The sequence below is a fragment of the Schistocerca cancellata genome, chromosome 11 (assembly GCF_023864275.1).
Source record: "Schistocerca cancellata isolate TAMUIC-IGC-003103 chromosome 11, iqSchCanc2.1, whole genome shotgun sequence".
NCBI classification, from domain to species: Eukaryota; Metazoa; Arthropoda; class Insecta; order Orthoptera; family Acrididae; genus Schistocerca; species Schistocerca cancellata.
In genome coordinates, this window is record NC_064636.1 from 145,919,728 (window position 1) to 145,944,245 (window position 24,518).

General features: G+C 41.7%; 1 protein-coding gene across 3 annotated transcripts in view; it reads right to left on the reverse strand.

Annotated features, from left to right (window-relative positions):
• The window catches only part of LOC126108665 (uncharacterized), a 93,029-nt gene that overhangs the window by 20,838 nt on the left and 47,673 nt on the right, over positions 1-24,518 (reverse strand). For 2 of the 3 annotated variants that reach the window (XM_049913974.1, XM_049913976.1), the window contains exons 4-5: positions 20,328-20,504; positions 8,367-8,606 (exon numbers count right to left, since the gene is read on the reverse strand). In XM_049913974.1, coding sequence (XP_049769931.1) covers positions 8,367-8,606; positions 20,328-20,504 — 417 coding nt within the window. The remainder of the gene's footprint in view (positions 1-8,366; positions 8,607-20,327; positions 20,505-24,518) is intronic. The other variant, XM_049913975.1, reaches the window with a different exon arrangement.

A 24,518-nucleotide genomic window follows, 5' to 3' on the forward strand; every position in this document is an offset into this window, starting at 1 on the left:
TCCGTATCTGCATCCAGTGATCCTACTGGTTCAGAATGACACAGTGGTCAGTCGGTACCGTTAGAGTCTTTCGAGACCTGTTTGGATGGGGAGTTAGTAATAAAGATGTGTTCCCATATACTGAGTCGTGTGTTGTTTGAAATATATAATGCATCACTAACTCAGGACATTTTCCCAAAGAGACTGAAATATGCTGTCATTAAAACTATCTTTAAAGATGTCAATAACTGCTAAACTGTTTCGCTACCGAGATCATTTTCCGGAGAATGTAATGTATTCTAGACTAGTATCTCACCTGAGCAACAATAAAATCCTCAGCAAATCACAGTTTGGATTTCAGAAGAGTTGCACTATTGAAAATGCCATACTCACTTACCAAATTAAGTACTGAATACCAAAATAGTGCTCGTTGGTATTTTTTGTCACCTAAACTAAGGCATTAGACCATGTGAATCATAATATTCCCCCAGATCAACTGAAGTGTTACAGGACTGATGGTATAACCAACCAATGAATAATGTCATATCTGACTAAAAGAATGCAGAAAGTTGTATTTAGTAATTCAACCAACGTAGTCCATGGAAATTATTCTGACTGGGGAGAAATCATGTACGGGATCCCCCAAGGTTCAACCTTAGGTCTGCTATTAGTCCTCATATCTGTAAACAATCTTCCATCTAATCTGATTTTTGTATAATTAGTTCTTTCTGCACAGGACACTAGTGTTATAATCAATTGAAGCGTACACACATCAACAGAAGAAACAGGTCCATAAAAATCATTGACTAGCTTCCTGTGAATGGTCTCACCCTCAATTTTAAAAAGACATAACACTTTCAGTTCTGGACATCTAGGGGTACTAGACTGAAATATAACAGTAATATATACGGTGGAAATTTCAAAATTCTTAAGTATCTGTATTGATGAAAATGTAATCTGTAAAAAGCATATTCCGGACTATCTTAAAACAACTTACTTCAGTCACACTTGTGGTTAGAATCATTGCAAATCTTGGGGAGAGAGAAATCAGTAAGTTGGCATATTTTGCATATTTTCATTCAATAATGTCATGTGGAATAATGTTCTGGTGTAACTCACATTTAAGAAAGAAAGTCTTCATTGCTCAAAAATGAGCTGTAAAATATATGGTGCTCACCCACAATAATCTTGTAGACATGTTTTAAAGGAGTTTGGCAGTCAATTGACTACTGATCCACAATATATTTACTCCCTCATAAAGTTTGTTGTAAATAACTCACAGCAGTTCAAATGGAACAATGATGAACATAATTAATATCAGCAGGAAAACGACATTTGTTACTCCACATTAAAATTGTCTTCAGCGTGAAAAGTGCCGCACAATGCTGCAACTAAAATTCTTGATAACTTGATCAATGATACTACATGTATTAAACAATGGAAACTCCAGGTTGGAAAATCAACAATATGAGGAAAGGGATAGATTGCTACTCACTGTAAAGATGACATGTGGAGTTGCAGACGGACACAACGAAGAGACTGTCACACACTTAGCTTTCGGCCAAAGGCATCTTCAGCAAAGGAAACACACACACACACACACACACACACACACACACACACACACACACACACACACACACACACACAAGAAAGCACACCTGACCACCATCTCAAGCAGCTAGGACCGAAGACAGTCCGAGCTGACAGAGATGCATGAGGTGTGCTTGCTTATGTGAATGACTGTGTATGTGTTTCTTTTTCAGAAGAACGCCTTGACCAAAAGCTAAGATTTAAAATGTGTGATGGATAACAAAGCAAAATTTGAAAACAAACTGAAAAAGTTTCTCCTCAATAACTGCTTTTTTCCAAGGAATAATTTCCGTTATTGTAATGTGTAAAATGTGGTGGATAGGAATTACTAACTTACATCTCTATATTTAAAAGTAATAATAATATCAAATAAAAAAACGATATTTGTAAACTAATTTACGATCTGAATGTAAAATGACTTGTACCACATTATTACGATTTATCGTAAAATGATCTGTGGAACATGAAGTTAACTAACTAATGAACGTGCCAAGCAGTTAGCAGTTAGAGCAGATCTGAAAGCTTCGTGCTGATAAATTTGTATGTTGTAATGAGTTACTAACTTTAGTAGTTTTCAACCTACATTTCTTGTGAAATAGTTATAGAAGAAAGTTTGGGAAATTTAGCTCACTGTGTGGGATTCAATTTTTGCTGAGTGTACCTGTGGGCGCATGAAACTTTTGTTTTAAGTAATAGTAATATTAGTGGGGGAGTAATAGCATTAATAATATCACTGTAGTTATACAGTTCATAAAGTCATTTTACTGTAGTACCATAACTTAGGTAACATAGATCAAACAATAGAAACTCCACGTAGGAATATCAACAATGTAGGAAAAGATAGATTGCTTCGTTTGGTGTATCATCAACAGATTTTACCAACTGTCAGAGTTTAGATGAAAGGAATCTCTTGTAGCTGTAAGTGTAGGGAATATGCAACAGACCTAAAGAGTTAAGAAGCACAAGTCAGCTGTAACTTCAAATAGAAAGAAAATGGCGGTGTTCTCATGGCGCAGCTGTATGCCAGCAATTGCAGTTACCTAGGAATTTTACAAAAGTGGACCCGGCAGTGATTGTGTGTGGAGAAGGATATAGTCTCGATAAAGGCAGGGATTACGACAGAGGTAGTGACGTGGAAAAGACAGCTACTCAAACTGGTAGCACAAATGTGCACCTCACGTAGACGTTTCACCATCACGACTGGCCTCGTCTTAATACGGCTGTTACGCACATTAACACGGGGCTCGAGAGGGCAGTGACGACGGAGGCTACGGCTCACGCTGCAGTGCTACCGGCTGAGTATACTGATAATGGGCTTCACTAGGCACGGACTGCATCTTCCCACGTACGGGAAGGGCGTGTGGCTGTGAGGCTGGCAAAGCTTGTAGGTGACAACGTAGTGGGGGGGGGGGGGGGGGGGGGGGGGGCGGGCGGGCGGAAGGGGGGACTCGCTCCTTTGAAAATTCCTGTAGTAGTTGGTGCTGGAGCTGCACCTTCTCCAGACTGAAATCACCCAGTGGGCATTCCTGTGTAAGTCTCTCTAACAAAGTAACCATCTTCAAAAAAAGTTAACGAATCTAACTTACAGAGGAATTATCGTATTTCATCAAGAAATAAGGGGTATTAGAAATAAAGTCAGTAAACTGCTCGTTGATGTTGACTGACATTATTGGTACATCAGAGCACCACTTAATGAGCCATTTCACGGAGGCTTTCTATACTGGTATAGAGATCAGCTGGCTACTTTTCAAGCAGCTCTTTGGAGAATGGCCATATATATGAAAATGGTATTCCATTTCAATCTATCAGAGCACGGCAGTGAACAGGTCATTGAATGTTAAGCACGGGCTGTCTGACCTCGGCAGCCAGAGTCAGTGGTCGCGCGTGTGCTTGCTTGTGTGTGTGTGTGTGTGTGTGTGTGTGTGTGTGTGTGTGTGTGTGGGGGGGGGGGGGGGGGGGGTCGGTGTCAATTTCAGAAAAAGGTCTTCTGGCCAAAGCTTACGTGTTTAGTAGACTTCTTGATGTACCTGTCTGTGGCTCAACATCTCTGCTAATGGTGAGTAGCAATCTATCCTTTTCATACTATTTTCATTAAACAACACTTAATTATACTTACCTATAAGCCCCCTGCCTCTGATTTCAGTACATTGCTGTTTAAGCCAGAGAAATTTCTTTGTTCAACAGAAAGTACCAAAAATTAGTTGTTTGTGGTGACTTTAATATTAATTTTAAAAGTAAGAAAAAGAGCTTTGAAAGATCTCCTAAATTCATATCAATCTCGTGCAGACTGTGTCCTTCAAACCAGAGTGCAGGGAAACAGTAGTACAACTACAGACAACATTTTTATTCATTCTTCACTGCTAGAGAGACATCCTGTTAGTAACACGTTAAATGGCCTTTCACATCAAGATGTACAAATTTTAACACTAAAAGTAATTTGGACACGTGCGCACACACTCTGTGCACACTCACGTGCATTAAGTATAATTATAAACTATTTAGAAATCTCAATCCACTGGCAACTGACTTTTTAAAACCTCATTAAAGAACAAGAGCAGCAAAAAGTTAATAGAGCATGTAACACATGATAAATACACTGCTCAAAACAATTAGGGGAACATGATGTTGGGCATCTGCCATACTCCACTGAGCAATAATTGTGGTCTGTATGTGTTATAAATTATATCATCCTAGATTTTCCACTGTTTGATTTTTACCAAATTATATCTTTATCTTTCACAAATGAAGTACAAAACAAATCATCAATACATCCTCATTCCCTTACATAACAAGAACTGACAGGTTTCAAAAACAAAGTAGAAACAGTCATTTATCTTGTCATCCTGGATTCTTTTCATTAGACTTTGAAAGCTTCAGTTACATATATGCCCTCTGTGAGCATTAAGTCAGTCATTGTGACCGAGCGGTTCTACGCGCTTCAGTCCGGACACGCGCTGCTGCTACGGTCGCAGGTTCGAATCCTGCCTCGGGCACGGATGTGTGTGATGTCCTTAGGTTAATTAAGTTTAAGTTGTTCTAAGTCTAGGGGACTGATGAACTCAGGATGTTAAGCCCCATAGTGCTCAGAGCCATTTGAACCATTTGTGAGCATCAATCACAACCTGAAACGTATGTTGCACAATCCACATAAGTCTATGGAGGTCACACTGTGGTATCGGTCTCTACTCTTCAATGGCGGACTGTGGCAGAACAGGACAACAAACACTTCACTGAGCACATCCCACACTTGCTCTACAGAGTTTAGGTCGGGACTCACGACTGCCCATTCCACTGCTTCGATGTCCGGTCACCGAAAGAGACCCCCGCTGATGCCCGCCAAATGGGCCGTGGCATTACTGTGCGTGAGAAGGAATTCAGGACCACCGGCATATGCAGCAGCCACCGTACGGTCGAACAGGATCTGTTCGGTGTACTGCCTGCTGGTAAGGCCACTGTGACTCGTACGATCATAAGAATCGTCATATCTCATAAATGATTCGAGATGTAGAAATTAGGTTCTTTTGCAAATGATAGCTTGCTATGAAGCACCTATGTTGTATGAAATACTCAAAACTGAGACACAAAAGTAACTCGTCTGCACCAATGTGAGCTCGGCAGTTCGGGACACAGACAGACATCCAAAGCGCTGTAAGAAAACCAAAGCAGTGGGTGTACACACATCCACATCACCTGGAGAACGGCGTAGTATGAGGTGCATTCAAGTTCTAAGGCCTCCTATTTTTTTTCTAGTTACTACTCACCCGAAATCGATGAAACTGACATTACTTCTCGACGTAATTGCCCTGCAGACGTACACATTTTTCACAACGCTGACGCCATGATTCCGTGGCAGCGGCGAAGGCTTCTTTAGGAGTCTGTTTTGACCACTGGAAAATCGGTGAGGCAATAGCAGCACGGCTGGTGAATGTGCGGCCACGGAGAGTGTCTTTCATTGTTGGAAAAAGCCAAAAGTCACTAGGAGCCAGGTCAGGTGAGTAGGGAGCATGAGGAATCACTTCAAAGTTGTTATCCCGAAGAAACTGTTGCGTAACATTAGCTCGATGTGCGGGTGCGTTGTCTTGGTCAAACAGTACACGCGCAGCCCTTCCCGGACGTTTTTGTTGCTGTGCAAGAAGGAATTTGTTCTTCAAAACATTTTCGTAGGATGCACCTGTTACCGTAGTGCCCTTTGGAACGCAATGGGTAAGGATTACGCCCTCGCTGTCCCAGAACATGGACACCACCATATTTCAGCACTGGCAGTTACCCGAAATTTTTTTGGTGGCGGTGAATCTGTGTGCTTCCATTGAGCTGACTGGCACTTTTGTTTCTGGATTGAAAAATGGCATCCACGTCTCATCCATTGTCACAACCGACGAAAAGAAAGTCCCATTCGTGCTGTCGTTGCGCGTCAACACTGCTCGGCAACATGCCACACGGGCAGCCGTGTGGTCGTCTGTCAGCATTCGTGGCACCCACCTGGATGACACTTTTCGCATTTTCAGGTCGTCATGCAGGATTGTGTGCACAGAACCCACAGAAATGCCAACTCTGGAGGCGATCTGTTCGACAGTCATTCGGCGATCCCCCAAAACAATTCTCTCCACTTTCTCGATCGTGTCGTTAGACCGGCTTGTGCGAGCCCGAGGATGTTTCGGTTTGTTGTCATACGATGTTCTGCCTTCATTAAACTGTCGCACCCACGAACGCACTTTCGACACATCCACAACTCCATCACCACATGTCTCCTTCAACTGTCGATGAATTTCAATTGGTTTCACACCACACAAATTCAGAAAACGAATGATTGCACGCTGTTCAGGTAAGGAAAACGTCGCCATTTTAAGTATTTAAAACAGTTCTCATTCTTGCCACTGGCGGTAAAATTCCATCTGCCGTACGGTGCTGCCATCTCTGGGACGTATTGACAATGAACGCGGCCTCATTTTAAAACAATGCACATGTTTCTATCTCTTTCCAGTCCGGAGAAAAAAAATCGGAGGCCTTAGAACTTGAATGCACCTCATATGACACGCATACCCATCACAGCAGTGAAAGGGTTAACAACCTCCGATTTGCCGACGGCACGGTGCTTTCAGCCATAATCAAAGAGGAATTTGCTGAGTTACTAACAAGAGTAATGGGCATTAGCCTATGATATGGATCTGACATCATTCTCGTCAAGTCCAAACTAGTGGTAATAGATCAAAGGGCACAGGTCTAACTCGCATTTCAATTAGAGTATCTGTCTTGGGTCAACCGTCTACAACACGGGAAGCTGTGAAGATGTGATAAGAAGACGTATCACACTATGACGAGTGGCTGCAAAGTATCTCACCGAGATTTGGCAGAACAGAGTGATAATAGACATTACAAAGGTTCAGCTTGTCGAAACACGTTTCCCGTCTTCTTTTGCAGTTGCGAAACGTGGTCCCGATAACAAGCAGCACATTGACACATTTGAGCTTTAATGTTGGTGCACATGCTGCACGTAAAATTAACTGAAAGAAGAACACAGGTGTCCATTATTGATCAACTTAATATTTCCAGGCACCTTTCTTTTCTCGACAACCAAAACACTCTCCAGTTCTTCGGTCATCTACAGACAATAATCACAAAAGGAACACTCTAGGGCACGAGACCTAGTGGGGGAGCAGTGAGCACGTGGAGAGATCAAATGAAGTCTGTCTGGCAGTTCACCTTTCCAGCAGGTGCTAAGCCGGGCACCACACAGCAGCTCAATTTTTGCGGTTTTCTATATTTACACTATACAAATTTCAGAACTCAAATATCAATCCCCCAAATCAGGTTCGTGCAACTCTAAAAATTCTCACAGAAAGTGTATTTGAAGTTTTCTGAGTACCTTTAATTCTCTAAAACTAAAACAATATTTCAACGGGTCACTCTGTTCTCTGCCATACTGCTCACCTGCCGCCAGGCAGCCAGGGTTCAGTTTCTGGGCAATGCAATTTTTGAAATGAAGGTCCACAATCTAAGAGCATTTCTGCAAAACGTAAAATATTAAACATGAAAAATAAATAAACTGGTATCATTCGAGTCTGGCAATCGCTAGTTCAGGTCTGATTACAGTCATTACCTTATTCTTTTTTTTTTCATGCAATTAGAATACCTATGTAATTTAAATATAAAATTCATCAACTACATGGTAATTAACATATATCTAATTAGTTTTATGAGAATTGTGCATAATATTATTTCTAATTACATATCACACGCCAAATTCCAGTTTTCATCTTCACATATTTTACGCTTCATGGAAAAACTCTTACAACGTGCACCTTCATTTAGAAATGAGCATTTACCAGGAACTGAAGCTGGGCCACCCACTGGACAGGACAGGCAAGCCACTCTACCACCGAGGCAAGCAGCTCGTCAAACTATTAGCTTATCTTCAGTGAATTAATACACTCTAAAACCTTCAAATTAAATTTTCTCAATAATTTTTGAGAATACTTTGAACAGCTTTGGCTGATTGATTTTGGCTCTGAATCTCACACACCACAAACATAAAAAAACACAAGAAACTGATTCCCATGTGATCTCATTGCAAGATAAGTTATTAACTGTCAGGGATTGCGATACTTCATTCGCAGGATCGTAACAGTCAGAAATGAGTGTACTGACTTATCACGTTGTTCGTAAGAACTTACACTGTCATACTGAATTATTTGAGTTGCACAACGGAGGTCACTATCACCAATTTTTGTAAGTCAGTCGTCTCGACAATTCGTATTAATTATCAGATAATTTTTCCCAGCAGCCACACGACTCACCTCGGCAGGGCCGAGTGCCGTGATGCGGACTCTCTTGCTCGCGGATCCCACAGCACTGCCGGGCCGGTCCTCCGCCCCCGCCGTGCCACCGCCCCCCGTAGTGGTGCTGACGCCCCCGCTGGTGGACGACGTCGCCGCGGCGGCCTCCGCCCCCGCACCGCTGCCCATGTTGGGCGGAGTGGACGGGCGCCGCTTTAGGACGATGCGCCGCGGGGTGCCCGAGCTGGGTGTCGCATCCTGCTGGGAGAGGCAAGAGAGCAGATACAGTCCCGGACTTTATCTATTTCGTACCAGGGACACACAAAAGTACAACATATACGAACTACGAGGGTTGTCTGAAAACTAATGCCTCCACCTTCGTAACTCTTGAACATTTGGCAGCATTGCTATGCAGCAGGTACTGGCTTGTTGTTGGCAGAAAGCCTTAGCATTGAACGGTTGTGTTTTTACAGTGTAAGGCGTTACCCCAAAGGAGATTCATCAGAGAATGAAAGCAGTTTGTGGTGATTGTGTCGATGTGAGTACTGTGCGTTGTTGGGTGGTATGCTTAAAGATGTTGAGGCAGGAACATCTGACCTGTGTGACAAACATACAGTCGGATGTCCTGTGACAGCAACCACAGAGTTTCACAGGCAAAATGTTGACAAACTGATTCAGAATGATTGTAGTATCAATCAGAGAAAAACAGCAAGCACAATTGGCATTTCACAAGAACGTGTGGGTCACATTATTGCTTTGCTCGGCTATCAGAAGATCTGTGCACGATGGATACTCTGGATGCTGACTCCTGAAATGAAAGCACACAGACTTGAAATTTGCCAGGAACTGCTCTCGTATTACAAGAAGGAAGGTGATGCCTTTCTCCATTAAACTGTGACAGGAGATTAAACGTGGGTACACCATTATGACCCGGAGATGAAACGTCAATCTATGGAATATCCACCCACCCACCCACCCACCCACCCACACACACACACACACACACACACACACACACACACACCAAACTCGGCCCAGAAAAAGAAATTCAAGACCCAGCCCTCAGCTGGAAAAATCATGACCATAGTGTTCTGAAACACAGATGGTGTTATCCTTGTTGATTTCCTTGAGTGAGGAACAACAACAAATTCAGAGTGTTACATCACAATGCTGTGAACTCTGAAACGACGGCTAACAAGGGTCCAAAAGGAAAAGGGAAATGTTTTCCTGCAGCATGACAATGCCAAACCACACACTTCACGTACCACCACATCAGAACTTTTAGAGACTGAATCTCACCGTACGGCATCCTCTATACAGTCCAGATTTAGCACTGTCTGACTTCCATCTGTTCCCGATAATGAAACACGATCTGCGGGAACAACATTATGCTCCTGATGAAGACGTTGATGGAAATGTGAGACTGTGGTTGCAGAAACAGTGTCGACATCTTCCGTAACAGCTTCAGAAAACTTGTTCATTGTTGGCAGAAATGTATCCAATTGGCTGGTGATTATGTGGAAAAGTGAATATTGGTATTTAACGATCACATTCTAAGGATTATTTCTGCATTTAATTTATTACAATATTACCATCCAAACCCAATCAACGAAGGTGGAGGCATTCCTTTGTATTCAACCCTCATAGTACATAAAAAAATAAGCTACTTGACATGCAGCTAAAGAATACACCGTAGGTGTGATAGAATTTTCACTCATACTGTTGTCTTTACCAACTCGGGAGTGTACGGTAAATATTTGTTTAGAAAACATATGTAATATGTTTTTGTCCATTATAATTTTGAAATAAATGCAAAATGTTTATTTTGTTTGTGTTTCATGTTGAACAAGCAAGCAGGGACTGGAGCAACATAGCATTGTGTTGTATAACAGTCTGCAAGGGTGACATATATCCTTTCATATTCCTTACTGACAAAAGATACTGACGAACAAAAAACTGATATAAGCCAGCACAACTACTGTGTGAATTTACTGCTTTTTGTGCACGTGGACAACCAGGATAGGGAAGGTGTATGCCTTCAAGATGGGACAGCGTCGGCAGTAACTTCACAAAGGGAAATACTTGCACAGACGCGATAACACAGCTCTGTGAATTACTAACCAACATCGGGGAAGCGTGTCGCCCCAGAATACACGCAGAAAAACATGACAGTGGCTTTAATCTCTTTATAACAAAGGAATAACTGACTGATCTGCCATTCTGAATTCAGAATTTGTATGTTGTATCTGTGTACATAGCATTTCCAAGTTTGATAAGTAGAAGATAAATATTTCCTCAGAAAAATTACTGAAGAAAAGCAGAAATCATTAGATTGTTTCCTTCCAGCATAAATTGTGCAAGCAGAACTCTTAATCCTACAGTCAGTAAAGAGAAGACTAAGAAAACAGAATAACATCCACTCCATTAATTGAAGTAAGTCAAGTCTACACTTTTAAATTCATCACGAACACTACAACATATAACAATACTTCCTCGGAGACGGACTGCTGTCGTGCTGGTCAGAGCATTTAGTGGAGAGCCAGTGACAGATAGAAGTTACTGCTGTGACGTGCAATCCACAGTGGAATACGCACATAAGGTCGGCTGTAGGAAAGGAGAATTGTAGGAAATTGTAGTTCATCTGGAAAGGAGACCGCTGCACAGCACTTGTGCAAGTGACTATGAAGTATTGTTTGCCTGAACCACCAGATTGGACTAAAGAAATACACTGAAGCATTTCAGAGGCATGCTACTAGAGTTGTTACCAGTAGATTCGATCAACATTTGAGTATTAGAAAAATGCTCCGTGAACTTACGTGGGAATTCCAGGAGGGGAAAAAGACACTTTTTTCAAAAAACACCATTGCGAAAGTTTAGAGAAACAACTTTTGTGGCACACTGCTGAACAATTCTATTGGCACCAATAAACGTGTCACATACTGACTGCAAAGAGAAGAAAAAAGAAATCAGCTCATGCAGGAACACACAGACAGTCGTCTTTCCCTTGCTCAATTGCCGCGTGGAAAAGGAAAAAGACTGACGGGCGATTTTGCGAGTATTCCACGGACTTCGGTAACTACAGACTGTTCGATAGCAAAACAGACAGGAAAAAGTGGACGAGGAGCACCATTCCTGGGAATGGCCGATGCAGTCAGCAGGAGGATCCTCCAATCACCACTGAAACCAATGAACTAAAAAGTTATGATGATAACGTTAAAATTTGCTAACACATCCTACATCATAATCGACAAATGTGCACCAGTAAACTGGGATAGCAAGACAGAGAAAGAAGGTGTCTGTAAGTAACGGTAGGAACTAGAGAAAACCGTAAGAAAGATCCCTATGGGAGACGTTCGAATTTAATTAGGGGATTTAAACTCATAATTATGGACAGGAAAGAGATTCAAAAGAACAAGAAAATACCCAGGTCAGAGACTCACTAACAAGATCGGCCAGAGACTGGCCGAATTATGGTATTGACGCAATACGAGGATAACATCAACTCACTTCAAGAAAGCTGAGATGTGGGAATCACTAGTCAGATCCCTCGGAGAATACCAAATCAAACGGGTAGCAATCACACACAGCGACACCAAAGTTTGATACGACAAAACAGAAATTGTCAAGGACGAAAGGAGGAATGGGAGGAAGAGACAGCAGTGAACTCGGAACAATTCAAAGAGAAGATAATCGCTTAATCTGAAGTGAAAATTCCTCGATCAAGAAGGAGAGACACCCAAGGTGGAATAAACGCGATAAAGCAAAAGGACGATGGCATACAACAATATGTACAGCACAAAAACAGAAGTTAATCTGGCAACATACGCAGAGGTGGGAAAGACACGAGGGAGTCAAAAATAAATAAGTAACAAATCAATTAAAAGAAACAGAACTGGATTTGCGAAACTATAAAACGAGAGGCTTCAACTACACATTTAATACCAGAATCATAGGATATCAACTACAAAATCTGTTTTTCGGAAAATAAAGATTGAGAACAGCACTGGATAACAAAGGGAACTGCGAGACACTGGCCGTAGTACTTCGACAAACTACTGAAATGTGTTGAACCGGCAGAGAGGTTCTCAAGGAGTACAGAGATCGAGAGAAATGTGCCACAGAAATGGTAAACCGTGAGACAAATCATGAAAATGAGAGGAAATAGGAATCTATGCACATTTAGCAAAAAATCAAAATAGTATTTTAAACAAACAAAACTTGGGAATAAACTGTTTATTGAGAACTGACAAAATTCTTATCAGTTATAAATAATTCAGAAAAAAAGACAAATTTCAAATTTTACATCAGTGATATAAATTCAGTAGTATACCGTATCTGACACACAAATCAATATTGTAACAATCATGCAGAATAAGACAAAACAAATAGTTGAGTGTCTATAGCTTAGGAGTAAAGGAGACAGAACAGCATTCAGTCATCACAAGGCACACACAATTAATGAAAACTTGCAAACTTTTGGAAGAATCAAGTCACACACACACACACACACACACACACACACACACACACACACCATCATATTTTTTTGAAAAAGATTTGTCAAAGCTTTGTCAAAGATATGATCAAATATTCGTCAAATTTCTTTGACAAAGATCTTTGATGTGGAGCTACAACGGGGTATTACACTGTGATCATATTTTTCATCAAAGTTCAAGATGGCTGACAACAACAACCTTTTATGCACAGCAGTTGTATGCACTGTGTGCATATTTGGAAGAGAAGCGGGGAAAAGAAAGGAAACGTACCTGGGTGAAAAATTTGTTAGGTGAGCTTCAACTGGAGGACGTCAAGTCGTACATAAATTATTTAAGAATAGATGAGAATACATTTCAGTATACGCTCAGTGAAGTGTATCGTCATATCACAAAGCACAATACTCACATAAGAACTGCTATATCTGCAGGAGGCAGGCTCACAGTAACACTCCAATTTCTTGCTACAGGACAGGGTTACTCTAGCTAACAGTACAGCACTCGAATACCGCGGTGCATATTAACGAAAATAATAAAAATAAATGGGTGAAGCAATTTATAAAGCACTAAAGAACCAATATCTGAAGGTAAATAAATGTGCAATACACTTTATGTGCATTAAGAACTATTTTTATTGTCGAACAAAGCAATAATTACATTTTGTATCCCACAACTACAAAATTAATAGAAATGTATGAAGCTGATTACGTGCTTTACAATGTGAGGCATTCTGAGCACAAAAAGAGATTAAGAAGACTGGAGATCTCAGAAAATTTTATATATCTTATAGGGCATCTTCCTCCTGTATACCAGTTTCCTGGAAGACTGCCTGGATGTGTCTAGACGTGGCTGAGGAACTTTCACCTGCAGCGTATCCCACCTGTCTGTCAAAAACGTTGTACAGTGCCTCGTCAGTTTCATATATTTCACAAACATACTACTGGTGGCAGATAGCTGCACTGATGCTAACGCTCCAAGTGGTAATAACATTTCAGACTGCAGCGAACAGAAGACGAGCGACTTTTACGATCATTTCTACGGGGAGGCCCTAGATTTGACGATATTTATTTGACAATGTGCCAGATTTGACAAAGTTTCCTGTTACACCATCAAATTTCTTTGACATAAATATTTGACATATCAACTTTAACAAAGAAATATGATAGTGTAATACCGGCCTTACACACACAATGCTGGGATTTCTGATCAGCAGGTGGGGTGGCTGCTGTGTCTGGTGAGGTGGATACAGGGAGGATGAGGTGGGAGCAAGGAGATGGGTTCGGGATGGGTAACTAATGGCTCAAAGGGAGGCAGTACGGTTTTGGCTAGGAAGGGGAGGGAGGGGTGGCAGGTCCACAGGCTAGGCACGAGGTACCCGGGTACGGGGGCCGGTCAGGCGTGACGCACGGTGAAGGTGACGCGGGGATGCAGATTGCGAGAGGGCGACAGGACAGGAGGAGGGAAAATTGTTCGGTGTGGGGACAATGAGTTAACAAGGAGGGGAGCCCAGGATGTATTGCAAGGATAATTCCCATCTGTATAATTCAGAAAAGCTGTTGGTGAAGGGAAGGAACCAGGTTCATTAGCAGCTACTGCACATCACGCTACTAAAGATGGGCAAAACTGTTCTTTTCAGAGATCGGATCAGAACTGTTCACTCCCTGAAATGAATTAGCTCTTTTTCATGACTCACAACTCATTCACAATAGAAAATAAATGGAAGGCACATTGCCCTTTAAACTTGGTTTATTCCAGTACTATACCTGTATTTTGATCTTAATTGATCCTATTTTGAAGTAACACAGATAATGAGTAAAAATTTTCTATTGTTTATTGAAATTTCCACGATATGACAAAGTTTTTGATTATTGATTTATTTTGCACTATCGCGGTTTTTTGGGTGATCGGAAAATGTTGTAACTTGAGATTTACATTAACAATATATTTGGCTATAATGTATTAAAATATCATTAACCTCATACAAATACATCGCAAGCCATATATTTTTAAAGTGAACGTTTCCTTCCGAAGACGCCTAAAATCGCAAAATCCGTACTACAATAAGAAAAAAAGTATATAAATTTGACTGTAAGACCAAAGTGCTGCATATAGCCTTACGCAGAATAAAACATGGAAAATATTGGTGTATCACATTTTGCGATACGTTTATTGGGTCGCTCGTAATTGAAGCGTAAATTCAAGTGTCCATAATAAAAAATCCTATAGTAAGAGGAATCGTCAGGAACCTCATCTGATCAGTTTAAACAAATAAAAATAAAATAAAAACAAATGATGTATACATAACATATTTATGTAATATTCATACCGGTATTACTACGAAGAACAATATCCAGTATAGAAGAACTCCGATGCAGAGGCGCTGAGTCAAGCAGGTCGAGCGGCGACCTGTATTACTGCGTGAGCTAAGACCGCAGAGACCAGAGTGACACCTGAGTTGCTTTGCTCAACGCTCTGGCTAGAGTCGAGAACGGTGGGGTGAGCGTTGAGCGGGCGAGTTCCGTGGGTGGGGGGAGCGGTGAACGGCCACCAGTCACCCGCTCCGAGACAAATCGTCCGTTCTCTTGCGAGCAGGTTGTTGCAAGTAGTTCTTATGTTCTCCGCTAGGAGGCTCTCTGTCCTGTTGCTCGCGTCAACTGCCCAGAGGGCAGGACGTGCGACTAGAGTCGAGAACGGTGGGGTGAGCGTTGAGCGGGCGAGTTCCGTGGGTGGGGGGAGCGGTGAACGGCCACCAGTCACCCGCTCCGAGACAAATCGTCCGTTCTCTTGTGAGCAGGTTGTTACAAGTAGTTCTTATGTTCTCCGCTAGGAGGCTCTCTGTCCTGTTGCTCGCGTCAACTGCCCAGAGGGCAGGACGTGCGACTGAAACGATCGCCGACAGAGTGCGATGCTAAGTTAAGCTGCACCAGACACTGCACGCGGCAGAGAAAGCACAGGGACGGCACGGCGTATGTGAAACACAAAATACAATGGGGCACTCACTGAACGATGCAGGCAGCCAAGGCAGAAGCAGGGCAGAGGCCGGCGCTGGCTGTGTTGTGTGGCGTGCACTGTGCTCTGACCAGCAGAGGCCCCTCTGATATGCTCCGTCTCTCTCTCTCTCTCTCTCTCTCTGCTGTGGGAAACGTTTGGAGCTACCGATCTTTTTTTCTGAATCACTGATTGTTTACTCTTGTGAAAGATTCAACTCTATGAATCAGTTCAGGAGCGGATCCCCCACCTCTACACGCTACAGGGGGGTCAACTGATTCTCAGCCACAGTTTGGTGGTGACCATTCACCCTGACAGATAGGTGGTCGGTTGTCGTGCTGACATAAAATGCTGTGCAGTTATTGCAACAGATTTGGTATATGAAATGGCCAGCTAAAACACCAAACCCCATGTCTGGCTCAAGTTCACTGATGATACCTTCATGACCTGAACTTAGGATTCATTGCCTCATATTCCCACAGAAGACCTAGGTGCAAGACCTGCCCGATTCAACCACACAGCACTTTCTACTCCCCCAATCACCAGCTTATCCTATCTCGTCGGAGGCTGGGCCGCCTGTGAAAGCATCCTATGTCATATACCGATTCTGCAACAATCACTGCACAGATTTTTATGTCCGGAATTACAACTCACCACGATCCACCAAAATGAATGACCACTGCCAAACTAAGTGGAACAACATGTTCAAGTGCAACCGCTACTTCACAATTCCCGAACCATTTGGATCCTTTCCTCCAGCACCAGCTTTACTGAACTATGTACGTGGGAGTTATACTTGCCACACATCCTTTGCTCCCTGTAATCCTACCAGGTGAATGGGTGTCAGTTGTGTCATATGCCTGTACGCAAGATTTCCACACTCCTACACATCCAGAGGTCCACTGTTTCCGATGAGATAGTAAAGTGGGAACGTAAAGAGATACGTACAGCACAATAGCGTACAGGCCGACCTTGTCTGTTGACTGACAGAGACTGCTGACAGTTGAAGATGGTCGTAATGTGTAATAGGCAGACATCTATCCAGACCATCACACAGGAATTCCAAACACTGCATGAGAATCCACTGCAAGTACTATGACAGTTAGGTGGGAGGTGAGAAAACTTGGATTTCACGGTCGAGAGACTGTTCATAAGCCTCACATCACGCTGGTAAATGCCAAACGATGACTCACTCAGTGTAAGGAGCGTAAACATTGGACTATTGAACAGTGGAAAAATGCGTGGAGTCACGATTCACGGTACACAATGTGGCGATCTGATGGCAAGGTGTAGGTATGGCGAATGCCCAGTGAACGTCGTCTGCCAGCATGTGTAGTGCCAACAGTAAATTCGGAGGCGGTGGTGTTATGGTGTGGTCGTGTTTTTCATGGAGGGGGCTTGCATCCCTTGTTGTTTTGCATGGCACTATCACAGCACAGGCCCACACTGATGTTTTAAGTACCCTCTTGCTTCCCAACTTTGAACAGCAATTCGGGGATGGCGACTGCGGATGGCGACTGCATCTCTCAACACTATCAAGCACCTGTTCATAACGCATGGCCTGCGGCAGAGTGGTTACACGACAGTAACATCCCTGTAATGGACTGGCCTGCACAGAGTCCTAACCTGAATTCTGTAGAACACCTTTGACACACTGACTTCGTGCCAGGCCGACATCAATACCTCTCGTCAGTGCAGCATTCCATGAAGAATGGGCTGCCATTCCCCAAGAAACCTTCCAGCACCTGATTGAACATACGCCTGCGAGAGTGGAAGCTGTCATCAAAGCTTTTGATCACAAAGTGTAGTTTATTAAAAGTATTTAAATTCAAAATACAAATACTTTTTTGTATTTCAAATGTAAATACATAATTGTTTTGAATAAAAGTATTCAAATCCAAAATCCAAAATATGTATGTTCTAAATATCTTCATTCAAATAAAATATCACTAATTAGTGAACATTTTACATGGCATTTATTTCACTGATTTTAACAGCAATAATAGTTCAAATATTTAATCTTTCATATTCCGCCTATGTGGCCTCATTATTATGCCACCAAATGAGGAAATACTAGTTCAACGGGAGAACTCAGTAAACAAGTACGATACTTCACAAAAAAATTACTGTTGGATATCTGCTCAAGGAATCTAAACTGTTGCCATTGTCTTTCACATACTTAGTGCTGGCAGTATCACTGGTTATCAAAGAGTTGGACACCCCATCAAACATATAATAAGTTCAACCTTTTTTTTTTTATCAGAATGTTGCATATTCTTCCCATCTCCTTCTTCTAGTTTCATCTTTAACAATTCTGAAATAAAAAGTTCTTTAACATATTCTCTGCTAGCGTTCATTACCTATTTCAGTTTGAAAAATGGGGTAACTACGGATGCAAATGTGCCATCCTTTGCTTTTGGTTCCTTTAATTTATAGAAACTCTCAAAACACCTATGAAGACTTTCTTTTACAATTTCTGTCAGCACACCACACCATTTGTGAGCTGCTTAGCATTCTCACCAGTTCTGGCGGAAGACATTCATAGTTAAGTATCTCTGCCCCCCCCCCCCCCCCCCCCAAACTTACAATGCCATTAGCAATAGGTTTTGAACAGGTTATGTATTCATTAAGAAATTTTATTTCCATTTCTTTAAAAGCTGCTAATCTGATTTTCCCTACAGTTTTATTTAGAGTATCCTTGACTGTGAGTAGACTGTGAGTAGATCTCTAATAGAATTATAGTTTGAATTCCACCATGTTGCACATGGATAATTTTCCAGTTGTTTCTAAAATAGGTTTCAAAAACTTTACAAGTGCTTGAAATTTTGACATGACTTCATCACAAACTTTTTTTGTATGAGTTACTTTTGAGGTCTGGCCTTATACATATACCTTTAAGCTATTAAGTGTAATGTGTGCAACCTTGATGCCACCTTCATTCAATTTATTTGGCATTATCATATGATTTTGGTATGTTTTACATTAAACAAACAATAATGGTAAACAACAATATGTACTCAAGTCTTAATACTGTTTCTAATAATTATACCCATGGTCATTTTTGCTTGACAGGTGTACATGCGGTGCTTACTGCGCCATCTGTATCTGTTGTGGAACTACTTTTGTTTTAACAAATGGCTCATTAAACAAAAGAAAACTACGAAGTATGAAATAAAACTACTATTATTTAGCGACTGGTTTCCTTCACTCCTGAATTACTATGGAAGCATAGGTCTTTTAATACTTATGCTATTCGACGTAGCATGCACTAGGTGGTGAGCTTAGTTTTTTCATTGTTACACATCTTTTCTGGCAGCTGGGTCACCATAACACTGCTATCAGTAGCAAATGTAGCAAGTAGTGGTACCGAGTTAGAAGTTCAGGTCGCCTGTATTGACATCTGGTCACAGAGTTGAAGGAAACAGACATGTGAAATATAAGGTGGGGAGTGTTTAAGGAGTTGTATATTAAATGACATAAAAGATTAGTTAGATGATGTAAATTGGATAATCTTTTAAATTTAGCAGAAGTAACTTTACAGGATCAAATGCCAACTTACGCATTTCGTGGTCGGTTAGTCGATTTGAGAGTGGGGAGCAAAAAAGGGGGAAGGAAGTCAGCCGTGCCATTTCAAAGGAACCATCCCGGCATTCATCTGAAGCGATTTAGGAAAATCACGAAAAACCTAAATCGGGACAGCCGGACGCAGGTTCGAACCGTCGTCCTGCCAAATGCGAGACCGGTGTGCCGACCACTGCGCCACCTCGCTCAGTCGCATTTTGTGTCGGTGCCGACTGTTAGTGTGGTTGCGAACATGGGGAATAGCTTATAACCGACCTTAAATTATTTATAATCAGATTTGTACGGAACAAACTTGAATTAACTGAAGCTTCTCTGTAGTAAATGGACTTTTAATTGTGAAGCGTGAAAGAGGAGGACGTAACTGTGTGCGCTCTATAGTCTGAAGATTAATAAACTGAGTCTTTTATTGCAGGGGATCCTCGGCGTCAATTGTGAGTGGCAGCAAATTATCGGCACCTCACGGACGCCAGCTACACAGTTTTATTATCTGCTCGGTACGGTTGTACATTTTCTCCCTTTGAAAGTCCAACTACCTTCAAATTAAATTTTCTGTGGTGTCTCAAAAACAGGTGGGGAGCTTACAACTGTGACTGGAATACGCAGGACCAAATTTAACTATCGTCAGGAACAAGGTGACTGCACAACAGAAACAAAAAAGTGCAATGACGACTTCCTCAAACTAAAATGAAAGCAGGCGATAAGCTTTACAGTTTCTTTTAAGTGTAATTTTGTAAATAAATTGTAAGTTTACTGTGTAATGCATAAGTAACGCAGACGACATTCAAATGTGACATGTAGCACACATTGCAGATACAGTCAACAGCACTTTCCAATACGGACACACATACTTTTCGTACCATATCTCTCGGTTACTTGTGTGGCACGGGGTCCACATTAACCCAGACTGCAGCTGGCATACCTTCTGCGCGGCCTGCGGCTGCTCCCCTCCTGCCGGTGAGGCTGCAGCCGGGGCCGGCGTCGCCGGCACCGCCCCCGCCCCCACCACGTCGGGCAGTGCGCCGGCACCGCCCAGGACTTCCTCCTCCTCCTCCCGGCCGAGCACCGCGTCTTCTTCGTCGCCGGCTATCTCGTCACCCTGTGTGGGGAACGCCGTACTGTCAGAAAATCTCTGTGAGGAGAACACCGCACTGTTAGCAAACTTCTCTGAAGACTAAACCACTTTACTCTACTTCCCAATTGTGAGGAGGTAGAATGGCTGGCCCAGAGGTAATAGGCAGTTCCCTATCACAATCACAGATGGAAAAACGATTGTTTCAGAGAGCGGTGGCCCTGCCCTATACGAGAACTTGTTATTCCTCATCATCAAATCCCCAGCTGAATGTGCTCTAAAACTCTTACCACCTAAACCTCTACTACTGCCTACGACTTCCTCTCGACCCCACCCAATCGGCACGAGAAGATATGGTCCAAACCTTCTCTAAATGAAAATGTCAAACTTTAAAACAAGCATACACCACGCAAGAAGAGCTGGAGGCTGAAAAGTCAGTTTGCCCAATGGGTTAATTGAGGTGGAAGAAGGGGGGAGGGGGGGTTGCAAGAATTCAACTAATCCTAATCAAACTAAACAACTTCAACAAAATACTGCAGCTTATAATACCGAGAGAGGGAAGGGGGGGGGGGGGAGAGAGAGAGAGAGAGAGAGAGAGAGAGAGAGAGAGAGAGAGAGAGAGAGAGAGAGAGAGAGAGAGAGAGAGAAGAAGAAGAAGAAAATCTAATATAACTGTGAAACATGTGACGTGCTCACAAGGAAATGTGTGTTGCTCAAATGGGACTTTCAGAAAATCACTCATAGATGTCAGTCAATGAGTCTTCTCAGTTTGCAGTCAGTCAGAAGTAAGACAACATCCACTCAACAGATGCATTTTGTGTTCTGCCATTTGCACAACAGTGATTTAGGTCCAGTGTGCTTTTTGTTGGTGTTTCGGCACTGACCCTCCTGCACCCAGAAACATTTGGTTTGACTTCAGCAATGCTCTGGTAGGGGACATGGAAGATGATGTATTTTTGCCCCAGTTAATTTTGAATTATGCCACAAAATTTCATGTTAGTGGTAATGCTAATTGACATTATACTCCAGATCCCTCACGACATTAATGAGTACGAAAGAGATTCACCTAAAGTGACTGTTTCTTGTACCATTTCTCGTGAAACAGTGTACAGCCCTTGTTTTTTGACGAGAAAACAGCAACTGGAATGAGCTGTTTTCAAACTCCGTTTTCCAACAGGATGGAGCTTGTGATATTCGCTATTTTTGACTTCATTAAAAAAGCAAATACGAGTAGTTAATACTTTCAGCCAGAAGGCAAATACTTGTTTACAAAGAATGATTAATGTATAAGAAGGCGTCGCATAGTGCCGCGGAATTTCCTAAATAAAGTAATTCGTAGTCTTTGGGCGGCAACATAAACAGAAAAATACGGATAGATATGCGATCCTTCACTATTTTGTTCACTGGAGAACAAATGAAGCCTTGAGCACTAAAAACTTGTACTGTACTGTTTTTCTTAAGTAAGACGGACGCAGATTTGTGGCGGTCTGATCTAATTTTTTTTACTAAATAAATAAAAACATGTTCCATCTAAGTTTGAGTGAAGTGTAAAAAGAAGAACTGTTATAACTTATCGTGACGACGCACGAGCGACTCAAAAGGACAATGTCTATATAAAAGAGCACTCAATGGACATGATACGGACATAAAAATCTACCGTCATTGTAGTACTAAGCTTAAGGTACGATACGTGCTTTAGTTATAATAAATATTTGTTCTGGGAATACTGAATCATTTAGCAGTGCTCATTCCTATCATCTCCTCAGTATTATTTTCATTTTAATTATGCATTTTGCTAAGATTACAGACACCAAGATCACCAGTCCAATGTGCGTGTTACATTGATAAAAAGAAAACTGTTTTATCGTCATCTTGCATCAGCTTTAATATTGAATTTCCCTTTTGTGTGATGTTACAGTTGATTTTGCGCCCTTAAGAACTTTCTGGTCCCTTAGGAAATTGTTTTAATATAACAATAACTTCACAACCAGGTATGATCGTACCTACAATCATGAAGTAATTAGAAAGACGATAACGCAATTTCTTAATCAATAGCATGCTAGCTGTTACTGCTTCAAGCCACGAGAAACTGCAAGTAAAGGCTATTCACATTTCATAATGCAATATTTTATGACAATGGTCAGTCCATGATTCTTACGCCAATTGTGATTGATAAAACAGTAAGCGAAATCTCAAATTCCAACTTTTCCATTGAATAACAACATCACTTTTATTACGTAACATCACAAGCTCCAACACACAGGCACAACAACACACGTCAGCTTCTCAATGATACTCTGCCTCAAAGCTGGATAGCATGCGTGGGACCCTGAGACATTTACCTGGATTCTTAGTCTCCAAGATCGCAATACACGATGACGTGCAATTTTTTCTTGTGGGAATACGTGAAGAAAAGTGTGTTCATCTCTCCTTTGCCTCGTTACATAGAAGAAATGAAGAACAGAGTAACAGTTGCCATAATTTCTAGCAGAGACGCTGTGTAAAGTTATGACAAATTTAGCTATCATCTAGATGTCGCTCCTGCTGCAGCTGGTGGACACACACAGCATTTGTAATGGCATAGCTAAAAGTCGGGGGGCATCAGAGGGAAGCAGTGGTTGGGAAGGGAGTGAGACAGGGTTGTAGCCTCTCCCCGATGTTATTCAATCTCTATATTGAGCAAGCAGTGAAGGAAACAAAAGAAAAATTCGGAGTAGGTATCAAAATCCATGGAGAAGAAATAAAAACCTTGAGGCTGGCCGATGACATTGTAATTCTGTCAAAGACAGCAAAGGACTTGGAAGAGCAGTTGAACGGAATGGATGGTGTCTTGAAGGGAGGATATAAGATGAACATGAACAAAAGCAAAACGAGGATAATGGAATGTAGTCGAATTAAGTCAGGTGATGTTGAGGGTATTAGATTAGGAAATGAGACACTTGAAGTAGTAAAGGAGTTTTGCTATTTGGGGAGCAAAATAACTGATGATGGTCGACGTAGAGAGGATATAAAATGTAGACTGGCAATGGCAAGGAAAGCGTTTCTGAAGAAGAGAAATTTGTTAACATCAAGTATAGATTTAAGTGTCAGGAAGTCATTTCTGAAAGTATTTGTATGGAGTGTAGCCATGTATGGAAGTGAAACATGGACAGTAAATAGTTTGGACAAGAAGAGAATAGAAGCTTTCGAAATGTGGTGCTACAGAAGAATGCTGAAGATTAGATGGGTAGATCACATAACTAATGAGGAAGTATTGAACAGGATTGGGGAGAAGAGAAGTTTGTGGCACAACTTGACCAGAAGAAGGGATCGGTTGGTAGGACATGTTCTGAGGCATCAAGGGATCACCAATTTAGTATTGGAGGGCAGCGTGGAGGGTAAAAATCGTAGAGGGAGACCAAGAGATGAATACACTAAGCAGATTCAGAAGGATGTAGGTTGCTGTAGGTACTGGGAGATGAAGAAACTTGCACAGGATAGAGTAGCATGGAGAGCTGCATCAAACCAGTCTCAGGACTGAAGACCACAACAACAACAAGCTAAAATTGAGACACTGATTCATAGTAATTTGCAATTCATCCCATGTTTGTAGTATGTTTTTATCAATAAATATGGACTTTGGAAATCAGGTCATTCTTTTTGGACATACTCAAAAAATAGCTTGGGACTTAAATTTGCATACTGGTGGTGTAGCTCTGCTAATTCGTAAGAAGGGAAAACACTATATCACTAGACCAAGTCCACCTTCGCCACAGTGATCTACGCAGTCCTTCAGTTGAATGCTAAGACTGGCCTCTAAGTAATTTGTTTCTACATATCTACTTCCACTTCAACCGAAGAAGAGCTAGAACAATAGTATGAAGCTGTGACAACAACAAAGTATTCAGAAAACATCATATTTACCTAATGCTAGAAGATTTTATTGCCAAGATAAGAGTGAAGTCTGCAGATCTTCCCCTGATTGGAAATTTTGGACTCAGGAACACGAAACAAAAGGGGACAAACAATAATGAATTATCTTAAGGAAAGAACAATTGAACT